This window comes from Phallusia mammillata, chromosome 1 (assembly GCF_965637545.1).
Source record: "Phallusia mammillata chromosome 1, kaPhaMamm4.hap1.1, whole genome shotgun sequence".
Lineage (NCBI taxonomy): Eukaryota > Metazoa > Chordata > Ascidiacea > Phlebobranchia > Ascidiidae > Phallusia > Phallusia mammillata.
In genome coordinates, this window is record NC_137252.1 from 22565042 (window position 1) to 22587673 (window position 22632).

At 34.6% G+C, this 22632-nt stretch overlaps 2 protein-coding genes and 1 non-coding gene across 4 annotated transcripts; all 3 read left to right on the plus strand.

The window, feature by feature from the left end:
• The first annotated feature begins 5 nt into the window (after window positions 1–5).
• On the plus strand, window positions 6–4264 carry LOC145213783 (isocitrate dehydrogenase [NADP] cytoplasmic-like). The gene is made up of 9 exons (XM_080082182.1): window positions 6–124; window positions 389–565; window positions 734–848; window positions 1067–1169; window positions 1341–1518; window positions 2463–2614; window positions 2739–2879; window positions 3142–3304; window positions 3364–4264. The coding sequence occupies exons 1-9, from the start codon at window positions 6–8 to the stop codon at window positions 3458–3460; spliced, it is 1245 nt and encodes a 414-aa protein (XP_079938308.1). The 3' UTR covers window positions 3461–4264.
• Window positions 4265–4327: 63 nt separating this feature from the next.
• On the plus strand, window positions 4328–17300 carry LOC145213759 (tudor domain-containing protein 5-like). Of its 2 annotated transcripts, XM_080082151.1 has the most exons (16): window positions 4328–5935; window positions 6022–7287; window positions 7437–7649; window positions 9328–9601; window positions 9853–9949; window positions 10964–11186; window positions 11301–11485; window positions 11756–11885; window positions 12327–12473; window positions 13202–13261; window positions 13345–13541; window positions 14053–14218; window positions 14366–14702; window positions 14815–15041; window positions 15185–15284; window positions 16812–17300. In XM_080082151.1, exons 1-16 carry the CDS (start codon window positions 5863–5865, stop codon window positions 17116–17118), a joined length of 4002 nt encoding a protein of 1333 aa, XP_079938277.1. In that variant the 5' UTR covers window positions 4328–5862; the 3' UTR covers window positions 17119–17300. The 2 variants fall into 2 exon arrangements, with proteins under 2 accessions (XP_079938277.1, XP_079938285.1); XM_080082159.1 differs by lacking the exon at window positions 12327–12473.
• Window positions 4862–4975, plus strand: LOC145210937 (U5 spliceosomal RNA). The gene has a single exon (XR_013856263.1). It is a non-coding gene; the product is annotated as a U5 spliceosomal RNA (small nuclear RNA).
• Window positions 17301–22632: the final 5332 nt, after the last annotated feature.

Sequence of the window (22632 nt, forward strand, 5' to 3'; positions counted from 1 at the left end):
GCAATATGGGTAAAATTTCTGGTGGAACTGTTGTTGAAATGAAAGGAGATGAAATGACAAGAATTATTTGGGAAATGATAAAGGAAAAACTGATTTTTCCTTATGTGGATCTGGATATTAAATGGTAATATGCACCTATTTATGTTCATTAGGTCTGTTTTTTTGTGGTTACTGCACATAACCAGCTGCAGTACATGTAAAATTATAATATAATATTATGCACTTCACAAAATGGCAGTGTGAGCTGTTGCATGAATATGCTGTTGATGTTTTAGCTTGACTGCTAGTTTTGTATTAAACAAGGATGAAAATGATTTTTTTAGGAAATGTATTATCACTGAAATCTTTTGCATTAATGTGCTTTTCTGTAAATGTTTTGCTTTCGTAGTTTTGATCTCTCTGTCGAATACCGGGATGAAACTGAAGATAAAGTCACTGTAGAAGCAGCGGAGGCTGTAAAGAAATACAGTGTGGGTATTAAATGCGCCACAATTACTCCAGATGAAAAAAGGGTTGAAGAATTCAAACTTAAAAAAATGTGGAAGTCACCAAATGGCACAATCAGGTTACTGTTGATGTGAATCATAATATGTCTGGTCATATAATATATAAATAAAAAAATATATAAGTCTGATAGATAGTATCATTAACACTTGTTAAAAGTTTTAAAATCTGTGTTGATAACATTAGTAGAGAAGTGATTTAAATTGTTTTAACTAAGTTTTTTCCAAAGGAACATTCTCGGAGGAACAGTATTCCGTGAAGCAATCATATGCAAGAACATTCCTCGGTTGGTAACTACTTGGAAAAAATCAATTGTAATTGGAAGACATGCACATGCAGACCAGGTACATATAAATCTGATTTTAATTCTTAAAACATGAAATATAGCAATACATTCTCTTGTAGTCTACATTTAAAGTGATTTTTTTCTATGTTGTAAATATTAACTTGCATTTGATTCATTGATGGTAATTACAAAGACTTATGCAAAAGGACACAATGTTTGGTTGTTTGAAATTTTTTTTTTAAACAAAGCGTTTTAATTAAAAGTTTTAATTTTTAGTACAAAGCGACAGACTTTGTTGTGCCTGGTGCAGGAGAAGTTACCATCAAATACACTTCAGCTGATGGAAAAGTTGTTGAATATCCAGTTTACACATTTAAAGGTAACCTAACTTTGAACATTTTGCGTGTAGTTACTACAGTAAAAACACAACAACCCTATTTGCAAGTGTACATTAATAATACATATAGTTGTCTTGTATGTAAAAAAATTAAAGTTGCCTGATTTAAAAGGCCATTTTGACAATAAGTCATTAAAAAGGGTTTGTTTTAAGATGGAGGTGGTGTTTCCATGGCGATGTACAACACAGACAGCTCAATCAAAGATTTTGCCCATTCATGCATGAAGTTTGCACTCCAGAAAAAATGGCCACTTTATTTAAGCACAAAAAACACAATTTTAAAGAAATATGATGGGAGATTTAAAGATATTTTCCAAGAAATTTATGAAAGGTTTGAACTTACCTTTTTGTGAAATTGCTTGGTAAGCAACCTGCATGAGGTTGGGTGTGATCTTGTCTAGGTACCTTGTGTTTCTTTGAGTAGGATATGTTGTTCCAACCAAGTTAAATGTGGGTATCACTATGTTATGTCCAACAATTCCTGGTGATCCAAATAGCTTGTATGCAGGTTTTTTTTAAGGCTTGGTTTGGGTGACCGCTAAGTAGTTTTAAGAGAACGCAAGTGTTTCATTTAAATACCAAAAAATAGCCATATTTGCTTAAACGAATAATTTTGGGAAATCGCTGGAGAAATTTGGGGGACCGAAACGGTCCCCCAAAACACCGTAAAAAAAACACTGCTTGTATGACAATTACACATTCTGACGTTGTTTCACCTACTAAGAATTAAAACCTATTTAAGTAGAATTGCATGAAAAATTAGGGGGTATTTTTTCTGTCGCATTGTAATCAAGCAGACACAATTTTATTGAGAAGTATTAACAGACATTTACTGTTATGCCTACAGTAAATAACTAAAAAAATGAAAAATATTTCAAGAAATGCTTCCTTGGTTTCAAACCGTATATCAAGGATTTTTGTGGGTAGGTTTATTTGCAGAAGGTATTACCCTTTTGGACTTTGCCCAACAAACTTTTTACATATGCCAACAGAACAAATATGGTCAAAGGGCAGGTTATTGTCACTTCCAACTTAAATATGTGTAGGATAGTAAAATAAGATTTTTTCACCAAAAAAATCTACAACTCAAATATTGAAGCAATATGTTTAAATGGAAAACATTTGTAAATTAGATTTTTAATAAAACTTGTGCAAACATTTTAAGAAAAATTCAACAGCAACCCGGCAAGCTAATATATATTAAGTAAAACATAACATTTAGGCAATATAATTTTTAAATGATTTTTTTTTGATGAAAATTTTATTTTTTTGCAGTTCCTATAGAAGTGTTTATGAGGAAGCTGGTATATGGTATGAACATCGGTTAATTGATGATATGGTAGCCTATGCTCTAAAATCTGAAGGTGGATTTGTCTGGGCATGCAAAAACTATGATGGTGATGTCCAATCAGATTCAGTAGCACAAGGTATGCATATTAAGTTATCAGAATAATAGTTGTAAAAAATTTAAATTTAGGTGCCATTGTTCACCAGCATTATCACAGGTCAATGAAACAGCACTTTACATAACTTGTGAAAATCATTATTTAGGTTATGGGTCACTTGGTATGATGACCAGTGTCCTTGTGTGTCCGGATGGCAAAACAGTGGAGGCTGAAGCTGCTCATGGGACTGTGACTCGGCATTACAGGCAACATCAGAAGGGTCTTGAAACCTCAACCAATCCTATTGGTAAGTGATAGTTTGACTACCCTGAAACAATATGCGCTAAGGCATAAGAAACCACTGTTGCTTACCTTTTTACATCTTCTGACATCGACAGTTTTTGATTATCTCTTTTTGATTATATTTTTTTGCTGACATGTTGCCCATTTTGGTTTTTGAAACCAAGTTTTGTGCAAAATTATTGGTAACATTTAGATTGAGTACAGCACAGCTTCATATAATGTTTAACAGACAACCCTTTTCAGCTTAACTTTTCTTTTTTATGTAGCTTCCATTTTTGCATGGACCCGAGGACTTGCCCATCGTGCAAAACTTGACAACAATTCACAGCTCACAAGTTTTTCCAAAGCTCTTGAAGAAGTTTGCATTGAGACTATAGAAGCTGGTGACATGACAAAGGACCTTGCAATTTGTATCAAGGGATTGGCAAAGTAAGTTCAAGGACTCTGGTTCAAATTGCAATAAATCACCTTATTTATCATTTTTGCAGTGTTACAAGATCAGATTATCTGAATACGAATCAGTTTATGGACAAAGTGGCTGAAAATCTTGCCACCAAAGTAGGCCAAAATCAATCACAGTTGTAAGAGGTGGTGCTAAAATGTATTTACTAACTTATATAGGAAATTGATGTGTGTTGAATTATACTACAAAATGAAATCATGATATGTTGGTGAAACTATGTACTGTGACTGAATAACCTGCAAAGCTTATGCAAGCTTTAATGCATTTTAAAAAATGACAACATCTACACAAAACTTATAACAATTTTATATGACAAGGCCAAATTAACTTAAGGTGCTGGACTTTTAAATTATCGATTACTTACAGTAACTTTGTTTTTGTTTTTTTTATCATTAGGTTTGCATAGTGAAATATTTATACTTTTAGATGCTTCTACCATGCACCATAACTAAATATGTCATGTATAATCATTTAAGCAAGTTGTACCAAGTTTGTCCTTCAAGAGTCCAGTTTGTAACTTATGTTAAAAATATCACAAAATTGTGTACAGATTTTGTAAAAATACTATTAAAACAAGTCATTTAGACAGACAATAATATGGCAAAAAGCACAAAGTTTTATCTTTGCATTTTGATGAAAGTCTATTACACATTGTTTACATGTGTTAAAGAAGAAATTAATTTTGATTGTGTTGTTATGTAGACATAGTTATGCACCAGAGAAAAGATTTTCTTGTATATATTTAATGTTTAATTTGCACTTTACAATTGCAATACTAATACTTGTATTATTTAGTCTGTTACACAGAAACAAAGTGTTGCTACCATAAGTAATTAGAGTAATAATGTTTAAATTTTTGTGCACCTTTCAAATTGTATTGCTATGCATAAATTAATATGTATTGTATTAAGAGAAAAATATTTCAATTGTATTTGTGATTTATGTTAACGGTTGGGTCAAAGACATATTTTACAAGTGAAAATTATATTTATTCAGCCTGTTTGGAAATGCCATTGAGGGTTTGCAGTCAGTTTGATGTCGCATTGATTTGTAACTACAACTTAAGGTTTAACAAAGCCTGAATATAATCATAGACATCCATATGTAGGTATGCAGTTGGCTATCTGAGATATAGACATCTGACCCTTAAGCAAACCCAAATACGATTAACATGCAGTGAATTATCATTTACTACAAGTAACAATATTTTTCTAACGTTTGTAAAACAAATAAACAAAGGGAAGACAACTTTTATCGTATTCGGGTTTGTGTTTTAAACCAATTAAAACTAATGCGTGTTGTTTGTTTTTCAACAGAATAGTTATATCACCGCAGAAAAATATACAATTATACCGCGCAAAGAGATTATAAAATACTCCTTTTACCGCGTTTTTAATACTCGCGTTACTTGAATAACGAAATTCCTCTTTATGCTGTGAAACGTATTCGCAACATGAGGGTCCGCGAACACCACAAATAGAAAACGACTCCGACAGAAAAGAATGTCGGACCACGTTTTGTCGTCACTCTGGTTTCTCTTCACACGCATAAATCTTTCGCCTTTTACTAAAGATTTCCGTGGAGAGGAACATTTCAATGAGTCTTTTCGAATTTTTCTTCCTCGTTCTGGCGAGGTTTCTTACTGATTTGGTAGTGTTTACTGTTTTACGTAGCTTTCAAATGTCCAATAAAGACAGTTCGTGGGAAGAAAATTATTTTACTTCATTATTAAAACACCTTAAATCATCAGTGGAGTGTTATTTCAAATTTAATCTGTAATAAATAAAATGCCAACATATAAACATTTAAAAAAAGTAAGTAAGGGAGCTCCCACCCGGTACAAGCACGCGCCAACCAAAAGTCGATTGGTTATATCTCCGAAAATGCTCACGGTTAGGGATATTAGGGTCGGGGTAAGATATAAGCACTTAAAATTCAATAAAACTAACCCAAAAAATGAGTTACTATTTTTTTTTTAATTTTTAAAAACTTATTTTCCAACACAACCCATTTATAGCCGCTAAATAAAAAAAATCAGCTCTTTACGCCCCCTTGTGAAAGCGAAGTTGTGATTCGAAGCTCTACCGTTCTCGTCATGGTGTTGGTAGCTCTACTCGCGCCATTTCATTTCGGACGTCAGCAGAATACCATTTACAAAATTCATGTGCAAACTCGTCAGATTGCAGAATTATTTCATTTAGGCACCATACTGTGCTGCCTTGTCCTATTTTATTTAAAACTGTTCAACCAAAAGTATTATCGGTTTTTTTTAAGGTTTGGTTTGGGTGACCGCTAAGTAGTTTTAAGAGACCGCAAGTGTTTCATTTAAATACCAAAAAATAGCCATATATTTGCAAGTCCAAATTTTGGGAAACCGCTGGAGAAATTTGCCGAAACGGTCCCCCAAAACACCTTAAAAAAACATTGGTAATGGTCATCACAGGAAATTGTAAATAATTATGCGCATATAGAAGTTAGCGTAGTTAACGAGGAGTTAGATAACGACTTAAATTAAACGTATATCATGACGGATTTGGTTGCTGCAAAAGCTGAAGTAAAAAAGGTGATCAGAAGCCTCCTGATTTCTGCCCCAAATGGTAAGAATGTATTGAATGAAATAAAACTAGTCATTAAGTAAAATTTGTTGCTTCAACTGCTGGTAATAATTATAATACATTTTTAGGTTTGACTCTCTCCATGTTGGAGCGAGACTACTATTCAGTTATGCATGAACCCTTTCCCCATCGCAAATTTGGTTACTTCTCTGCTGCTGATTTTGTGAAAAGTCTTACAGATATTCTTTATGTTAAAATTAAGAACAAGCAGTTGATGTTTTTCGGTATCGCTGATGAAAAAACTGAACATATTCTTAAAATGGTGCAAAGGCAAAAGAAACCGAAAAACTACAACAAAATGTTTCCAGAAGGATCTCCAAGCCGAAAAAAGGCATTTAAACCTTTTTCAGTACAGTCTACAAATCAATTTCCATCCGCATTTCTTCGCTCAACGATCCATAAGCTTATCAGTATGCATCCTGATGGTTTCTCTTTGTCTCACTTACCTGAAATGTACAAAACACTAAATGGCTTTGACTTGCCCATTGAAAACATTCAGAAAATACCTGATTTTATTTTTCGCATGCCAGATATTGCCAGACTGGAGTTCGGCCGCAGAGATAACAGTGGCAACAATTTATATATTTATCCATCTAAATCGCTTAGTAACTATAAAAACTTGGTGGCCAACAAGGTTAAATTACATGAAACTGCAGTCAACTTAAAAAAATCACCTGAACAAGCACAAACTAGTTGCATCAAGTCTGAAAAATCTATTACTCCTGTGAAAAATGTTTCTTTGTCAAGTGCCACTGGTACTTCAACTGGTCTTGAGGAAAGTACCAGTTCTACACAAAGTTCTTCTAAACCCTCAGGAAAGAGCAGCACAACACAAAGCTTGTCTGATGTAACCAAAAGCACCACCAATGACACATCTTCTCTTGCCACAAGCAACCCCTCTAAGCATTCTTTAAACACTACTGAAGTTAAGTTATCCTTATCACCATGTACTGCTACCAAACATAAACTTGTTCACAGTTGTGTTGAAGAAGAAGTGTTGAAACCTGGTGACAAATCAAGTGTTAATGTTTCACCAGCCTTGGATAATGCGGAAACATTATCAGCTATTTTTAAACCAGAAGACCCACCCAAATGCAAACAGATACAGAATGAAATTATTGAATTATTGCATGATTATGAGAAAGGTCTTTGGGCTATTCGACTTCCTATCACATACAAGCAAAAGTTTAAAAAGGATCTTGATTTAAAGAAATTGGGATATTTCAGCACAATTGAATTTATGTCCACACTTTCAGACCAAGTTAGCATCTGTAGACTCACTGAAACTGGGGATTGGTTATTATGTCTTCGCAAATATGACCAACCCAAAAAAGGTAAAAATATTTCGGTTTATTAAAGCTAAAAAAATTAATAAAAAATGTGTTATTATTGTGTTTTGTTCAAAAAATGTTTTGTTTTAGAACTTAGCAGAATGATGCTGAACAGAAATTGCTTTTTTTATTTATTACTTTTTGTCATGCAGGGAATTTAAACAAAAATTCTTCGCCAAATTTGGTTGAGATTGAAAAGGAATTAAAAGTATTACTGGAGCGCTTTCCTGAAGGAATTACTTTCAGCAGCTTATCCAGTATTTATCAAATCCAGTTTGGCAAAGCTTTTCCTTTGCTGGAACTTGGTGTTACATCAACAGAAGAGTTTATTTTAAAACTACTGAACAGACTTGGTTGTTTAGATGGTAAGCACAATGTTGAAAGGTAGAAAATTATGTTTGTTTTAAACCAGGGGTTCCCAACCTTTTTGCGATCTCGTACCACTTGGACGCTCTTTACTGCCACGCGTACCACTACTTGCAGAACAACTATTTTGATAGAATCTTTATTCCGAAGAATAATATTGGGCTACTAAAGTAACACTAAAGCACCACAACTAGATTGAATTTTTTTGTTTACTGTCAACCAATTGGTCAACAAAACCACATAAATATATGATAAAGATGTGAATCCAGGTTGTTGTGAAAAACACGAAAGCTACTCGCATACCACCTGCAAAACCTTCGCATACCACAGGTTGGTAACCCCTGTTCTTAACAAACTTACTTATAGTCAAGTGGGGTAAAAAAAACATTTTTTTGAAACTTTGTTGCCAAACTTCTATTTTAGGCAACGAAAGGTCAGTTTTTCTTCCAACAAAGCTGATGGGGCTACTTTTATAGTTATGTGATAAGTTTTTGATTTTACTAAAAACAAAAAAAATATTTGACAAAAACTGTTGTTCTTTTGTAACCCAAAAAAGGTACAAAAAAACGATGTCAGGGTAAAAAAAACAAGTGGACATTAGGACCATTTGAAGAAGAATTAATTGGCAGTTGGAACTTCAATTCAATTATATGAACTTAATAAACCATCTTAAAGTCAAAGATAAGACAGAAATTTCATTAATAACTCTTACAATAAATAAGCCAAAAAAACACAAGCCACATTAAATTCTTTGTTTTCGAAATTTTGCAAACCAAACTTACAGCAGTTAGTAAACTGTTTGTAAATTAATAAACACTTTCAAATTGGTGCTAAGACTTTCCATGGCTTTGTACCTTTATTGCACTACATTTATTGCCTGTCATGTAACCTAAAACTTTATTGAGAAAAAGTTTAATTTCTACCCCAAACTGATTGAATTACCACATAATGATTTGATAACCTCTTTTTCTTACTTTGTAGCATTTTTCTTTAGGCCTGGACCCCAATTTGTACTTTTAGGCATGCAGGTATACTTTTTGGTAAAAATTTCTCCAAAACTGGCCCCCAAAGCAATTTTATACAACTTTGGTTTAAGTGCATGTTTTATAGGCTTTCTTTTTTATTTTCTAAACTTCCAAGTGACAAATAAAAATGTTTGGGCAAAAAAATTTTGGGGGTGTAAAAAATACATAGTTTTTTATTACCCCATTCCTATAGAACCATTTGGGGTAAAAACAAACAACAAGATATCTGAAAAAAATTAGAATCTAGCCAAGTGGAGTCTTTTTTGTTTAATAGGTCATAGTTATGACACAACACAGAACAAATGTCATTGACACCCAACTTGTAATAAAAAATCTACAGGAAAGTTGTTGAAGACTTTTTAAGATACAAATTTAACTACTGTTGTTTCAACCTGCAGAACATTGCCTAGAAACAAAATCTGAGAATGGTTTATGGCTTATTATTTAGGCCGAGAATAAATACAACCTATGAAAAAGAAAGCATTTAAGAAAAAATGTTTTTTTTACCCCAACTTCAGCAAATTTTTTTTTACCCCATTTGACTACATACAAAAAACAAACTCATACTTTTGATACAAACCAGTAATAGTCTATCTTGATGGTATGAAAAAACACAATGACTGTTTGTAAAAAAAAATAATCTTCTTTGTAGGAAAATTAATACTTCATTCCTCTTCGGACAAGTTTGTAGTGGAAGAGGCAAATGTGCCCACTGTCCCCATAGATGCTGTAGGTAGTGGGGTTTGCTACAATCCCCCTATTACTCCCACCAAGGATTGGGACTATTTTGATGTATTTGTATCCCATGTTGTATCCCCTGGTGCTTTTATGATTCAAGTTATTGGACAAGAAACGACTGTGGCTTTGGATCAACTTATGGACCAGATGGAAAAGTGCTACTCTCACCAGGAGGGACAATTCTACAGGTTATTTAATATTCATTACTTGAGCTATGCAGGCCAATTTACAATACATAAAATGTGTGCTTTGGTGCACTCGTTATTTCAAAATAGTATATTTAGTAGATTTTAGTTTATTTTACGATAAGAATGTTCTAGGTGGCAATATGTTTGTTCTGCTCATCCCATTTTTCACGAAAATCTGTTTTTTTTTTACCGAGAAAAATTCCAAAACATTAAAATTGCAATGTTTTAGTTTTCACATGTTTGTTATACAGGATGCCGCTTCATCTCATTCATGTTGGACAAATATGTGCTACAATTTATCATGGAGACAAAAACTGGAACAGAGCAATTGTAACAAAGGAACCAGAGGCAAGTTTGTACCACAAAGTCAATTTTAACACAGATATTTGCATTTGTGTACTAGTTGGTGATGTTTCACAATTGCCTTGTGCAAATCTGAGATTGTTCATGCCTGCAACTAGGGTTTCTCAAATTTGCCACTTTGGCTTATCCCGGGATTCCGGGACCAAAACAACCTCAATCTCGGGATATCCCGGGATTTTATTCGATTTTTGTTAAATTTATAATATTAGTTTGTATGCTTCATTTTTATTTGTAGTGGGCCGGCAAAGCATCAATGCAATATGTTCAGAAGGCGACCGTCGAGCAGCCTGTTATTTTCTAAGTTAATTGAATATTTTTTTAAGTTGAAATCAGTTTTTAAATTAGTCAGTTGGTAAGTCCAATTTAGTTCAACCCATCAAGTTCCAGCTACCGGGATAGGATTAGAACCCACAACCTTGTGACACAAGTTGATGGCGCTATAACCACACCACCGTCTTGGAATTTTACAAATTGCCAGATTTTTACCAACTGGAGAGTTATAGCGCAAATTTGACAAACCTGAGAGCTATAACGTGGGTTCTAACACTGTTGTATTGTTCGCAACAACAGAACTATTTATCATTCCTGTTTGAATTGTTGCAAGAAACCTCGGTGAACACTTTAATTCACGAAAACCCAGTGGATGTCGCACCTCTGGTTGAAGAGTGCAACTAAAAAAGCATTCAATTTTTATATCCCGGGACAAAGAAAAAATGCCGGGATAGAATTTTTTGCTGAAATTGTCCGGGATCCCGGGATAGAAACCCTACCTGCAACAATGGCATTCATTGTGCAGATTCCATTTTTGTTTGAGGACTTGTTAAAAAAGACAAAGATATTTCAATTCTTGCACAAAAAATTGACAAGCTTATACATAGTAAAATAAAATTGTGCTTAAATATAAAATTTCTGAAACTGTGCATGTGTGCTAAAATTTAATTCATGAATATTTAGATGTTAATAAAATATCATAAATATTAAAAACTTTAAATGTTTTAGTGTGGGTTCGTGGAAGTCCTATATGTCGACTATGGTGATGTTGCATCAGTTTCTGTCCACTCAATCTTCTTACTCAAAACAAGTTTCCAGGTTTTACCAGCTCAAATGATTCGAGCTCGACTTTCCCATCTTCAACCAGCTGACATTCAAAGTTGGCATCCTCACTCGCGGAGGATTATGCTTGAAATGTGTCGTGATAAAAGCCTTGTTGCTCTTGTTACTGGTGGGCAAATGTGAAGCTTTTTTGCTACTATATCTATGAATTGGAAAAGTACCATGCCTTGTCAAGCATAAAAATTTGTCATGTTGCACACAGTCTCTGTTTTGATATTTTTAGATGTTGATGATTGTGGGATTCTCTCACTTTTGGTTTGTGACACGAGGCAGTCAGACACAGTGGATATTTATGTCAATGATGTTTTGATTGAAAAAGGTATGGCAATATATGTGGATGACAGTTTGTCATTGGAGGAGCGAGAAGCAATAAAAGATGCCCTGCACCATAAACAGGAAGCACCAGAGGTAACTTATACCAAATCATTGCTGCTTCGAGATATGATCTGTGCTTGAAATAGAATGGTAATCACATTTTTTTCAAGATGTATACATATTTGTAGCCTAAGTCTAAACAAGACATCTTTAGGTAAAGATATAAGTTAGAAGTTAAAAAATACTGCTTTTTATCATACATGTGTGTGAAGCCTGTGCTAACTAAATACTTGTTGATGGGTACTATGCCATCTTTTTGTTGCTAATCTTAAAACGCATTTCAAGTTTTACTTTTATTAACAGCTGGGACATCAAGCTGTGACAGAACAAGCAAACACAGTTGTTGCAAGTTCAACAAGTGGAGTAACTTCACACCACAGTGATGAGCCACCTCCTTATGAACTCCATGATCCTGGCGCAAACCCACCTACTGGTTGGTGGTTATATGTGTAGTTGTGTTGCGTACACTTAAAAGATATTGCAGGTTTGAGTCGTAACTTATTGCAAGTCAAAAAGTGAAGTGATGTTTTTTTTTCATACTTAGTGTGCGAGTTGATTTGGACACAGTAGTACAAAGCAGGCACATTGTTAGACAGTTGCACAAAATCAAGGCATTTTGTGCCCAACAGTGATTAAAGTTGTATTGTAATAGAGTAGACCATAACCACAGTTTAGTCCAAGTGCTGTGACATTTTTTTGGAAAACTAAAAACTACTAGGTTGTTGTTTTAGAATACACCAAGTTTGTTAAATAGAGGCTTGTAAAGTTTCAGTAATGTTTTTTATTAACAAACTGAAACTAAGTGAAATTTGCTAAAAATTCCTCAGCATTAAAAAATACCTACAAAGCATTAAACTCAAACCGCATGTTTTAGAATCAGCCCCATTACACCAGAAGCACTATGAAAAAGATCGTTTTCAAGATCCAGGTTATATTTTGGACAGATACATTCCCCCTCCACCAGGTTTTAGTTCTTGCAGCAAGTTTAATGGAGACAACAATTTTCGTCCAGGCTTATCAGGTTTTGCTGCTAAAACAGAATAACTAGATTAGTGGTTCCCAACTATTATTTATGAATTTCTCCTTAACAATTCAAATATTTTCATTACTCCCCAATAGACTACATAGTAGATCAGTGGTTCTCAAACTTTTTAAGCATGCAACACATTAAAAAACTTCAATTTTCACATTTTTTGTGGCACATTTCGCAGGTAAACATAAAAAAACTTGTTCAAAGAATGTTAATTTTCAACTTTATTCTGGTGGCTATGGTTGTTTTTTTTCTTTACCAATAACAAAAATATGAACTTGGAAACTTGTTATGCACACCAGTATTTCGTCATGGAATCCTAAAACATGAGGGACTGTTTGCACTTTAAAATAGGAAATATTTCGCAGCACACTTGGAAATCTCTCACGGCACACAGTTTGAGAATCACTGTAGTAGATGCTAAACCGTACAAAGATCGTTTAAAGTTGGTTCTTTATCAACTTCACAAGTCATTTACCAGACCTTAATTGTCTATTTAAAAACCATATGCACAAATTAAAGCAAACTCCACCCCTGTTGGGAACCACTAAACTACAGATTGAGTTGAGTCTTAATGCATACACTCTTAAGAAATTAACGAAAATGATTTACTCAGTATGTATGAATAAGAATAAAATTTAATTACAAACATGCACTATCACTTTGAAAAAATGTTTTTACGTGATTGTATTTAAATTTACTTACTTTTTATTTTTTAGAACAGAACAGAACAAAAGAACATGCTGATGAACCTTTTGTGGAAGTTCACCAGTTTTCAGGTACATAACTTAAAATTATGCTACAATGTTTAGAATGTCAATTTGAAGATCAGATAACTTTTTTGAACAATTTACTTTTAAAGAGAGCCTCACCTTCCATGTGGTAAATTATGAAGGAAATCTGTTGATGACAAGTGCTGAAATTTCTGCCATATTTCGTCCTGATTCCACTGATCTACTTTTGCCAATGCTTTTGATGAAACGGCTTAATTTTCAGGAACTTCTATTAAAAAATGATCACACTCATTCCAGACTGTTCACTGAACTGGAGAAACACAGGGTTTGTAGTTTTGTCATAATTGTTAATATATATGTAGCCATTATTGTTTGGAAAATATACTCTTTGAACTTTTTTGAAATGTGTTTTTCTCTTCTTATACCTTTTTCTTGTGTTTCAATATCGACGATCTTGTACATGATATGATTTAGACTAGAGCAAGTACTTGTAGGTATTTCTTCCAAGTGAATATAAAACTCTGGTTCTTGACTTATTACAAACATTTTTTTGACAAACAGCAGTTGTGATAAACTGTGCAGATGAATGTTGTTGGTTACTGAATGATGATGGTTTTGATCTTGACAATGTGTCTTAATTTTGTCCCCTTGTTAACAATGTTTGTGCTCAAACTGTTAAACAGTGGGCTGTAAATCTAACATATTTTGAACTGCTGCATGGCATCATATTTGTGGGAACTGACAGGTTTCTGACTGCAGAAACAACTACAGTTTGGCAAATACGGAAATGTAAAAAAAAGTTTTTTTTAAATATAACTTTTATTTATGATATCCAGGTCAAGGGAGCGGTTGAAAATGGTATTTTGCGTCAGTTTGTTACTTTCTACCAAGTATGTGATGTCCCAAGCATGATAGTTGACATCGGATATCCAGAAAAGACTGACTTGTTAGATTTTTTTAATCTAATTTTAAACAAATCTAACAACAAGAACACAAATAAAGGTAAAAGCTAATTTTTAAATGCTTGTTTTACCAATATTATTGCATATCTTTAGTCTACTTGCCTATTTTTAATTTGACATTTGGTTTAATCTGTGGTTTGAGTAAATTAACAAAAAAATTGATCTAATATGTTTCCTTTTTTTTCAGTTTCCAAAACAGTGCCCCCGTTTAATAAAACTGCCACAGCTGATGATGCCTGCACTTCGAGTTCACCAAGATCACCAAATTCATTAAACTCAAAACCGAAAGTCCATACCTCTACTACAAATTCACATTTTGCTGACAGTGAGTCATCATCTCCTAATAGGAAAATGTCATCACACACAACTGACGATTCACCTTTATCAAAAAATATTGGCATAACTCCAGAAGAGGGTAGTAAGAAGAAAGCTGTTGTGGATAAAATTGAAGAGTTTAAATTCCTCATTAAGGACATGAGTCCTGATATTTTGAAGGCTTTGCAGCACCAAATGACAGGAAAAAGGTCTGTTCATAATTTTTGTGAAATAGTTAAAAATATTTTTGTTCTATTTTTGTTGTGTGTAGCACCACAAAGTATATTATTGCACTCCCAACTCATGTTTTTTTTATTGCAGGGAAACCATGCTTAATCAACTGGCAACAGCCCCTTCTAAAGATCTTGTTACTGAACTGGAAAATGTGTTTTTGCAAATAAAACTTGTTGAGCAAGTCCTCCAACAAACAGAAAATGGAAAAACGGTTGTCAAATTCAATGCTGAACCTGATGACAAGATTGAACCACCGTCTGTCAACCGTTTTCCCTCTGTGCCTGCACGCCCTAGTACCAGCCATAGAGTTTATGGTATATTATAGTTTGTTTATTTCTTCCAGCAAGTCATACAAACTAATTTTTTGTTCAAAAAAGAAGGCCAATAAACTTAAAATAATGTAGAAGTGCTTGATCTGATGTTTGCCTCACACAAAACTTTTTGTTGTTTGTTTTAGATGTTTATGATGGTGATGTAAGTTTGGAAATAATTCCGCCGGTTCCACCTCAAACAATGTCAAATATATTTGCATCAATGTCACTTTCAAGGAACACAAGGTGATAAAACTTTATTTGTTTATTTTTTGTATTGTCTCTGTGGCTGCAGAAAAAAAGGCTTTTCATAGAAACTAAAAAGTTTGGCCCAATTTAAGAAACTTTTGATGGTGAAAAGTTTTAAAAATTGTTGTATATTTACTACAATATTTTTTTCATAAATTTTGCTATGTTATAATATAGCATATATGTGCCAAATTTTTTACACTTAACTATTTATAAAAATACAAATTTTAAACATTAATTTTATTTTTTTTATGCACAGAATCCAATTTGAAATTTTTCTATAGTTTTAACAAAACCAGTGCATTTATTTACAAGTGTAGTTAAATAAAAAATGTTGTGTCAAATAAAAAAAAAATGTCAAGGCAAGATCCCATATGGCAACAAACTAATAGTTATGCCGTTCTAAATTTTGTTTTGTGTGATAAGTAGCAACTTTTTTAATATGACCAATCTAATTTTATGAAGCGAAATTTTGTTATGCAACAACCACTTTGATAAGCAATTCTAGTGGCATTGCTCCAACAAGGGGGAACCTTCGGTTTGAACTAGGGTTGGGTATTTGACCGGACAAATAAAATCTGGTCAACTGACCGGTCAAATATTGGTCAAATAATATACACACTATTAAATTGCAATTTTAGGCAAAAGTCGGAAGGTAAATCTTTTTTAAACCACAAGTAATGAATATAAAGGTTGATGCCATTTTGTTTGTAAAATGGAAAATGTTCAGTTTATACTATATCACATCATTTTCTGACTGCATCACATGTCCTTATTTCACTAATGACCCCACCAGTGTGTCAGTATTTATTATTCATTTCTCAAATAAAATCCGTTCAGGACAATTATAAGCCAAATATCCGCAAACAATTTTTTGATCAGTTACAGAAAAAGTACTGTACGCCTCCAAGTTTACACAGCTGCTTTAACATTCTTAGATTTTTTATCTGTCAGTTTAAACATGCAATATTTGCAAAAAATGCCCAAGTGAATTATGCAATTATGTGAGTATTGTGTTTTATGCAATGATGATGTTGTTTAATTGTGCTGCAGATCTTAACTGCAAATGAGAAGTATCCCCTACATGTGTGGGCATTTATTTCTGATAAAAAAGTACAACTGTACTGGTTTTCGGGGCACTTATTTTTACAAAAGTATGTCCTCAACTTTGCTACTTAAGGCTATTAAAATTTTTTAACCCTTTACAACAACCAAAAGAAAATTTACCATACTTAATTTTTAAAATTAAAAATAGTATTTGACTCATCAAATAGAGTGCTGTCAATTGGCTGTATTTGACTGGTCAATTGACCGGCTTGACAGCCCTGGTTTGAACTAATAAATTTAATAACTAAATTCACTAACTCCCCTTAAAATTATGGTGAAAAAAAGATTTAACAGAATTGAAAACAATATTTAATGAAAATGGAAGCTTAAGTGCATTTATTTTAAACATAACAGTCAGGCATTGCTGTCCCCTGAGGATAAAAACAGTCCAACAAATTTGTGTTTATTACTTTTCAGTACATTGACAGCTTCATCTCCTCCATTTAAGCCAACATCTTCATTGGTTAATAATTTCCGCCCAGTGATCCATCCAACTGTCACTGTGGCACCAATGATGGCCCCACAAAATCCCAGACCCATTCCATCTCCATGGTGCTGTGTCAACTCTGTTGGGTATACACCAAGACCAATGATGGGACCTAATCCAATGGAAGTAATGTTACCCCAACATACCCCCATGGCACCAAGACCCATGAATCCATTTGGTCTGTACAGACAGGGCATTTGGGTCCCTACTCATTTCCCACCGAATAATGTTTCCTAAGTTGATATTACTTATTTGCGTTCTTTGGCGAATTTTGTTCTAATATCGTGTTTTTTATGTCAAACTCGAAGTTCATCTTTCTGAGTTCAATAATGTTCTTTTGTTACTATAATTCGTTTCGTTTCTGTCCAATGTTCCAATGAATTTCGTTTAGAAGTAAAATTCATTTCAGTTTTGAGAAAAATGACTGTTTATTTTAGCTATAAGTAAATAATTACATTTATGGTAATTTACTAAAACCCACATCTTTTCCGGAGTGATTGAGGTTTTTATATAATGCACAGATGAAAAGATGTTGACCAGATGACGTTTCCGCTGTGTTCAGTCCTATTAGAAAATATGGCCCACTCGCGTATTTATCACGTGCAGAATGCAAACACGCGTGATTTCACCATCAATGGGTAAATGTGTCAAAGTAAATTTTTGATAATGACAGGCTCTTTGTATACTGTACAAGGGTCGAACTCTAAACCCAACTTCAGTCGTAAATATATTTTATTGACCATGGTATAAGGCACGTAGCCTAATCGCATAGGTGGGCAACCTTTTTGCATGCGCGGGTCAAAAAGTAGTGGTATATTGCGGCGGCGGGCCGCAACGATGATCATGCAATAACATAATAGTGCTAGGCAAAGTCAAACACACAGCGATTTTGTCTTTGTACGTAACGATGCCTCTTCTTAGTAATAACTATCAACGTTTTAATGTTGCAACTCTTTGCTATAAAAATGGGCTTTGATATATACATTCCGTCCGGCCGATCAAAATAAAATACGAGTCGCGGGCCGCTCAAAAGTTGCTCGGGCCTTAGGTTGCCCATCCCCTGCTTAATCGGCTTTTTTCATATACGCAAAAAAGTAAATGGTCGCACTAATTTAAAAAGGAGGAAGACCTTAGATGTTGGATTAGAAAAAAATCTTGCCTGAAATCCAAAAAATGTAGTTTTTTTTTAATTAATTTTTTTTTTACGGTTCCAATCCCGATCTAGGTTTTTACGCTTTTGTTAACCGGTTTTAAAACATATTTAGGACCCCATGTGGTTTATTCTTCTCGCATCGGTTGACCGTCTGAGAGCGCAGTATAGCAAAGTCTTCGGTAAAACTTTTTTCAATAAAGCAACGATGGAGCCAGCAGCTGACCTTCAGTTCTGAAAAGAACCAATTTCGTGAAAAAATAACTTACCTAAATTGTAAGCACTAGCAAATAACGTATTTATGCCTGGACACAAGGGAAAAATATCTTCCACACTAAACCCAAACATATAACCCACAGGGTTGCCATGTCCTGTCGGCTGGATTCGGACAGTATTTGTCTGAAAATCGGACATTTTAGGACAAAAAAAAAACGAGAGCGTATAATTGCTAACAAGGTATCAATATCGAGGTGCCAACTGCCATTTTTTGTGCGTTTACGTTCCCTAAACTCATAAGCGCCGAGTTTTCAACAAATGCAAAGTGGCGGACGTAAAATATGACGTCACTTATGCGTGCAACCACAAGAACTGAAATCCAAACTTAAAGCCCAACTAACTTCCCATGTTCGAGAAAACGACATGTTTGAAATAATATTTAGTTGACAATTGCAACACGTTGCTGTAGCGTTTATCATTGGTTTCGCAACGTTTAAAAGTGTTTCGTCAACTAGTTGCTTCATATCACCTTAGATACCCATTTATTACAATACAATTGCATTGTACACAACAATGGCCAAACATTCACTGGCAGACAATTATGTGTTTAATGCCATAAACAAAGTACTACGCAAAACAAGTTGCACTTTTAAACCACGTTTTGTCTTAAAAAAAGGTTTGTAACCTTCAAAAAATAGGAAGGAGACACAAAGTTATACAATCAGCAAAGTTCGGACATATTAGGACAAAAAACTAAATGTCCTAATCATTTTTTAGGCGTCGGACACCGCATGTGAAATTAGGCCAATTTATCGTTTTTTGTCCGATATTTAGGCCACCTGGCAACCCTGATAACCCAGACGTAAATGTAACCAAGCTTTTCAAACTCCCAAAAAGTTGGTGTAAAACCTTTGTCGCTAATGTCAGTAACTTCAGGTAGCCATCAACACGTTTTGGATGAACCGAAATAACCCCGACGGCGAATTAGGAATCGATCTCGGCATGAACTCGTTTGAACCGTAGACTGACCAGCTTTAAATCAAAACCACGGATGTACCAGATTATATACAAGGCAGTTTAGTCAGGATTTTGGATGGTTATTTACAAAACATTAAAAACGTAGTTTTATTATCAGATTGCGCAGATCTGTCGACAATTGTTCAAGGCAATACACCGAAAGAATACTGTAAAACTCGTTTTTCTTTACTGTAAACAATACTAAAGAAGTGAAACACTTTGATTGTTTTTCGCGCCTAAAGACCTACATGCTCGCATGTTCACGTACAGCTGCTCTTTTTTACATATTACGTAACGGAAGTTGTGTTAACATTTCCCCGACGAGACTGTTGTGAAAACAATAAATAAGAAATGGCAACATATTGGTAGTACTTTGTTTAGTTAGGTTTGCCTAATCCACGTTGGTTAGTGTTGTAACGATCTTTAAGATTGGTAATCCAAGTCGAGGCCTTACAGCAAACAGACTGGTTGAAAGCATAACATTGACAAACTTGATTGAAAAGGTCTGCTGTTTTGATACCACTCCGACGTAGTACTTACCCATCACAACGTTGTACAAATTCGACTATTTATGTTTTTGCGTTGGCTACTTTTTTTCAATTTTAACCACATGTTTCGATTATGTGGGTAAGACTTTTGCTGGCAATATTTACTCCATGTCAAAAGTCTTGAATAATCTTTTGGTAATACTTCAACTATCGGCTTATATTTCGCAAAAAAAGTTGATCCAAATTGGACATGAATTGCCCATTACGTTGCAACCAACTTGGTCAGGAGCAGACCGCCAGTCAAATGCCAATGACGTGAAGTAAACACAACGTCACTCGAACTCGTAAATGACGAAGTGACCTCGGGTTAAGTTAAACTGTTCGGTGTTATCAAGCTTCTCGAAAGTCATATTACTTGTACAAAGATATGAATCAACTATGTAGGAATTGTAGGGTTCGATTTTTTTGAACAGACGCTACTAAACAAATAACCTTTATGCAGTCAACAAATTTGAAAAATATCCGAATTAAAAGGTTGTTCATAAATGAATAAAAACTTTAATGGTCATTCATTACACTTTTAAAAAAAATCACTTAAAAAACAAACCAATAGTATACACGAAGTGTGCGCGAAGCAGTGAATCTGCGAAAAATAAACAAAAAGGTTGACCGTGAATAGCGGCAGGAATTCGACCTAGGGTAACCCGGCGCGTGATGGTGTGACACAATTCGTCTGCGCGCTCACGATCTTGGGCCCTTTGTTACAAGGCAAATGCCTTTTTTCCATAGAGGCGCAAACTGCTGAAGTGACCCGCGCCGTGTACGCCTTTCTGCTTCAGCCAATGAGCAGAAAGCAGATAGGCCTTCGAGCTTCAAGGCAATGTATTTGACGGTAACCTATAATCTGTTGTGTAGAAACGTTTGAAAAGATATGCGTCGCACTTATTACTTGTTCGCACTGAACATCAGCTGCCTGTGTTTGTCGTAAGAACCTGTTTTAGCTATACTGTAGTTTAGTGCAGCTATATAAACAACCTCGTTTGTTTAAGTCAAAAAGAGCGTCTAATGTTGTTGAGAGTGTACGCCACAATGTGGTTTAAACACTGGGTCCAAACTATGTGCGTGTTATGCGAGTGTAGAACAGCTTAATTTGGATAATCTCCCATAGGGAAGTGTCCCACTTCTATGTGGTCGTGTCGTCATTTCCTTTAGCCTTAACATGTGGTCTGTTGTAATTTATAGGTTTAGTAAGACGACGATGTTGAGTTTTTCTTAGCTTTAGTTGCAATAATAGAAAACGATTTTTAATGTTTAGAACAACTGGTTAATTCGTTGCTTATGATCTAGAATTAGATTTTATCTCCAATACGCTTCATAAAATATTTATCAACTTCGATTTGTCATTCCTGTTTCCTGAAATTTTTGTTTTACTATAGTTTTTTTCAAACAAATTGCGCTGTAGATAATTAGTTCTTTAAAACAATTAACGGTGTGGATGTTCAGTTTTTGGGATTCGATTGGCCGAAAAATCTTAGAAAACCAGATCAGACTGCAACTGAGTTTAATACCAACACATGTTTCGCTTTTCATTAACTTTAGGCTGTTATTGTTTTGTTAAACAGCGATTGTAGTCCCGTTGTGAAAATGTAAAAACTAGGCTGGTAACAGGGTATTTCGCAAAAAACATCATAAACAACGCATTGTGTGCAGAATAGTGATGGGACGGGTACTCGGTACTCGGTATCGATGGTATCGAACGATTTCAGTGGTATCGGTACTCGTACTCGGTATCGAAATATTTTGTCTCAGTTTTCGATACCAACACGAGTACCGAAGACCGATTTACACTATAAGAACACTGTAAACTTTGTGCCAATATATGCTTCGGACAGTACAAATTTGGGAAAAAGTTCCGCCCGGTTACGTATTTTTATCGCTATTGTATGGAGATTACTTTTTTCTGCATGTGTGTGTGTACGCCTGTACGCCGACCATGGCAGATAAATTAGCAGGTGATATACAACTAAGTACAACACTGCACTTAAGTACTCGGTAATCGTACTCGGTACTCGGTATCGAAGGTATATACATGTGGTACTCGTACTCGGTATCGGTACTCGCTTCAAAACCTGGTATCGTCCCATCACTAGTGCAGAAGTTTAACTGCTTTTAACATAGAAATAGCAAATTACACATAGGTGTTTGAACAAGTTATTCGATGTTAGACAGTTTGAACTTGGCTCCGAAGGTCCTGTTTCGTGGTGTTTTCGTGGTTGCAATAAGTCAATGCGATCCGTACGCATTTTGTGGTTGCCTTTGTGTCGCCATCCAACCTTATGTAATCCACAAGTGCAACATATGGCGCAACCGTGCAAACGCCTGTCAATTTACGATTGCATTGCGACGATGACTGGACTTCGTACGACGGGTGTTGCTAGGCAATATACGAGAAACACTTTAAATTTAACTTATCTAATGTCACATTTACGAATGTTGTTGGTGCGAGGCTGTGAGCGATTTATTTCAAAAACAGAAAAGCAAAACAAACACATACTATTATTGCAAGTCATTGTCGTTAGCGATCGCTGCTATTTTAATTTCTTATTGGATTAAAAATATGCATTATAAATATTATTGCTAAAACCTTGCCACCCTGGATACGTTCTTGGTCCGGTTGTTTTAAGGCTAACTTGTTGTTAATGTTAGAGAACCATGTGAATGTAAATTGTTAAACAGAAGTTTTTACATACAATACTCAAAATGATGGAAATTATAGGAATATTTCGTAGTTTTCGGGCTTGTCCTTAGGTCGACCCTTCCATGAGTTTCCATTGAACTGCACCTTGTACCGCGTTACGCAATGTAAACAAAACCGTAACA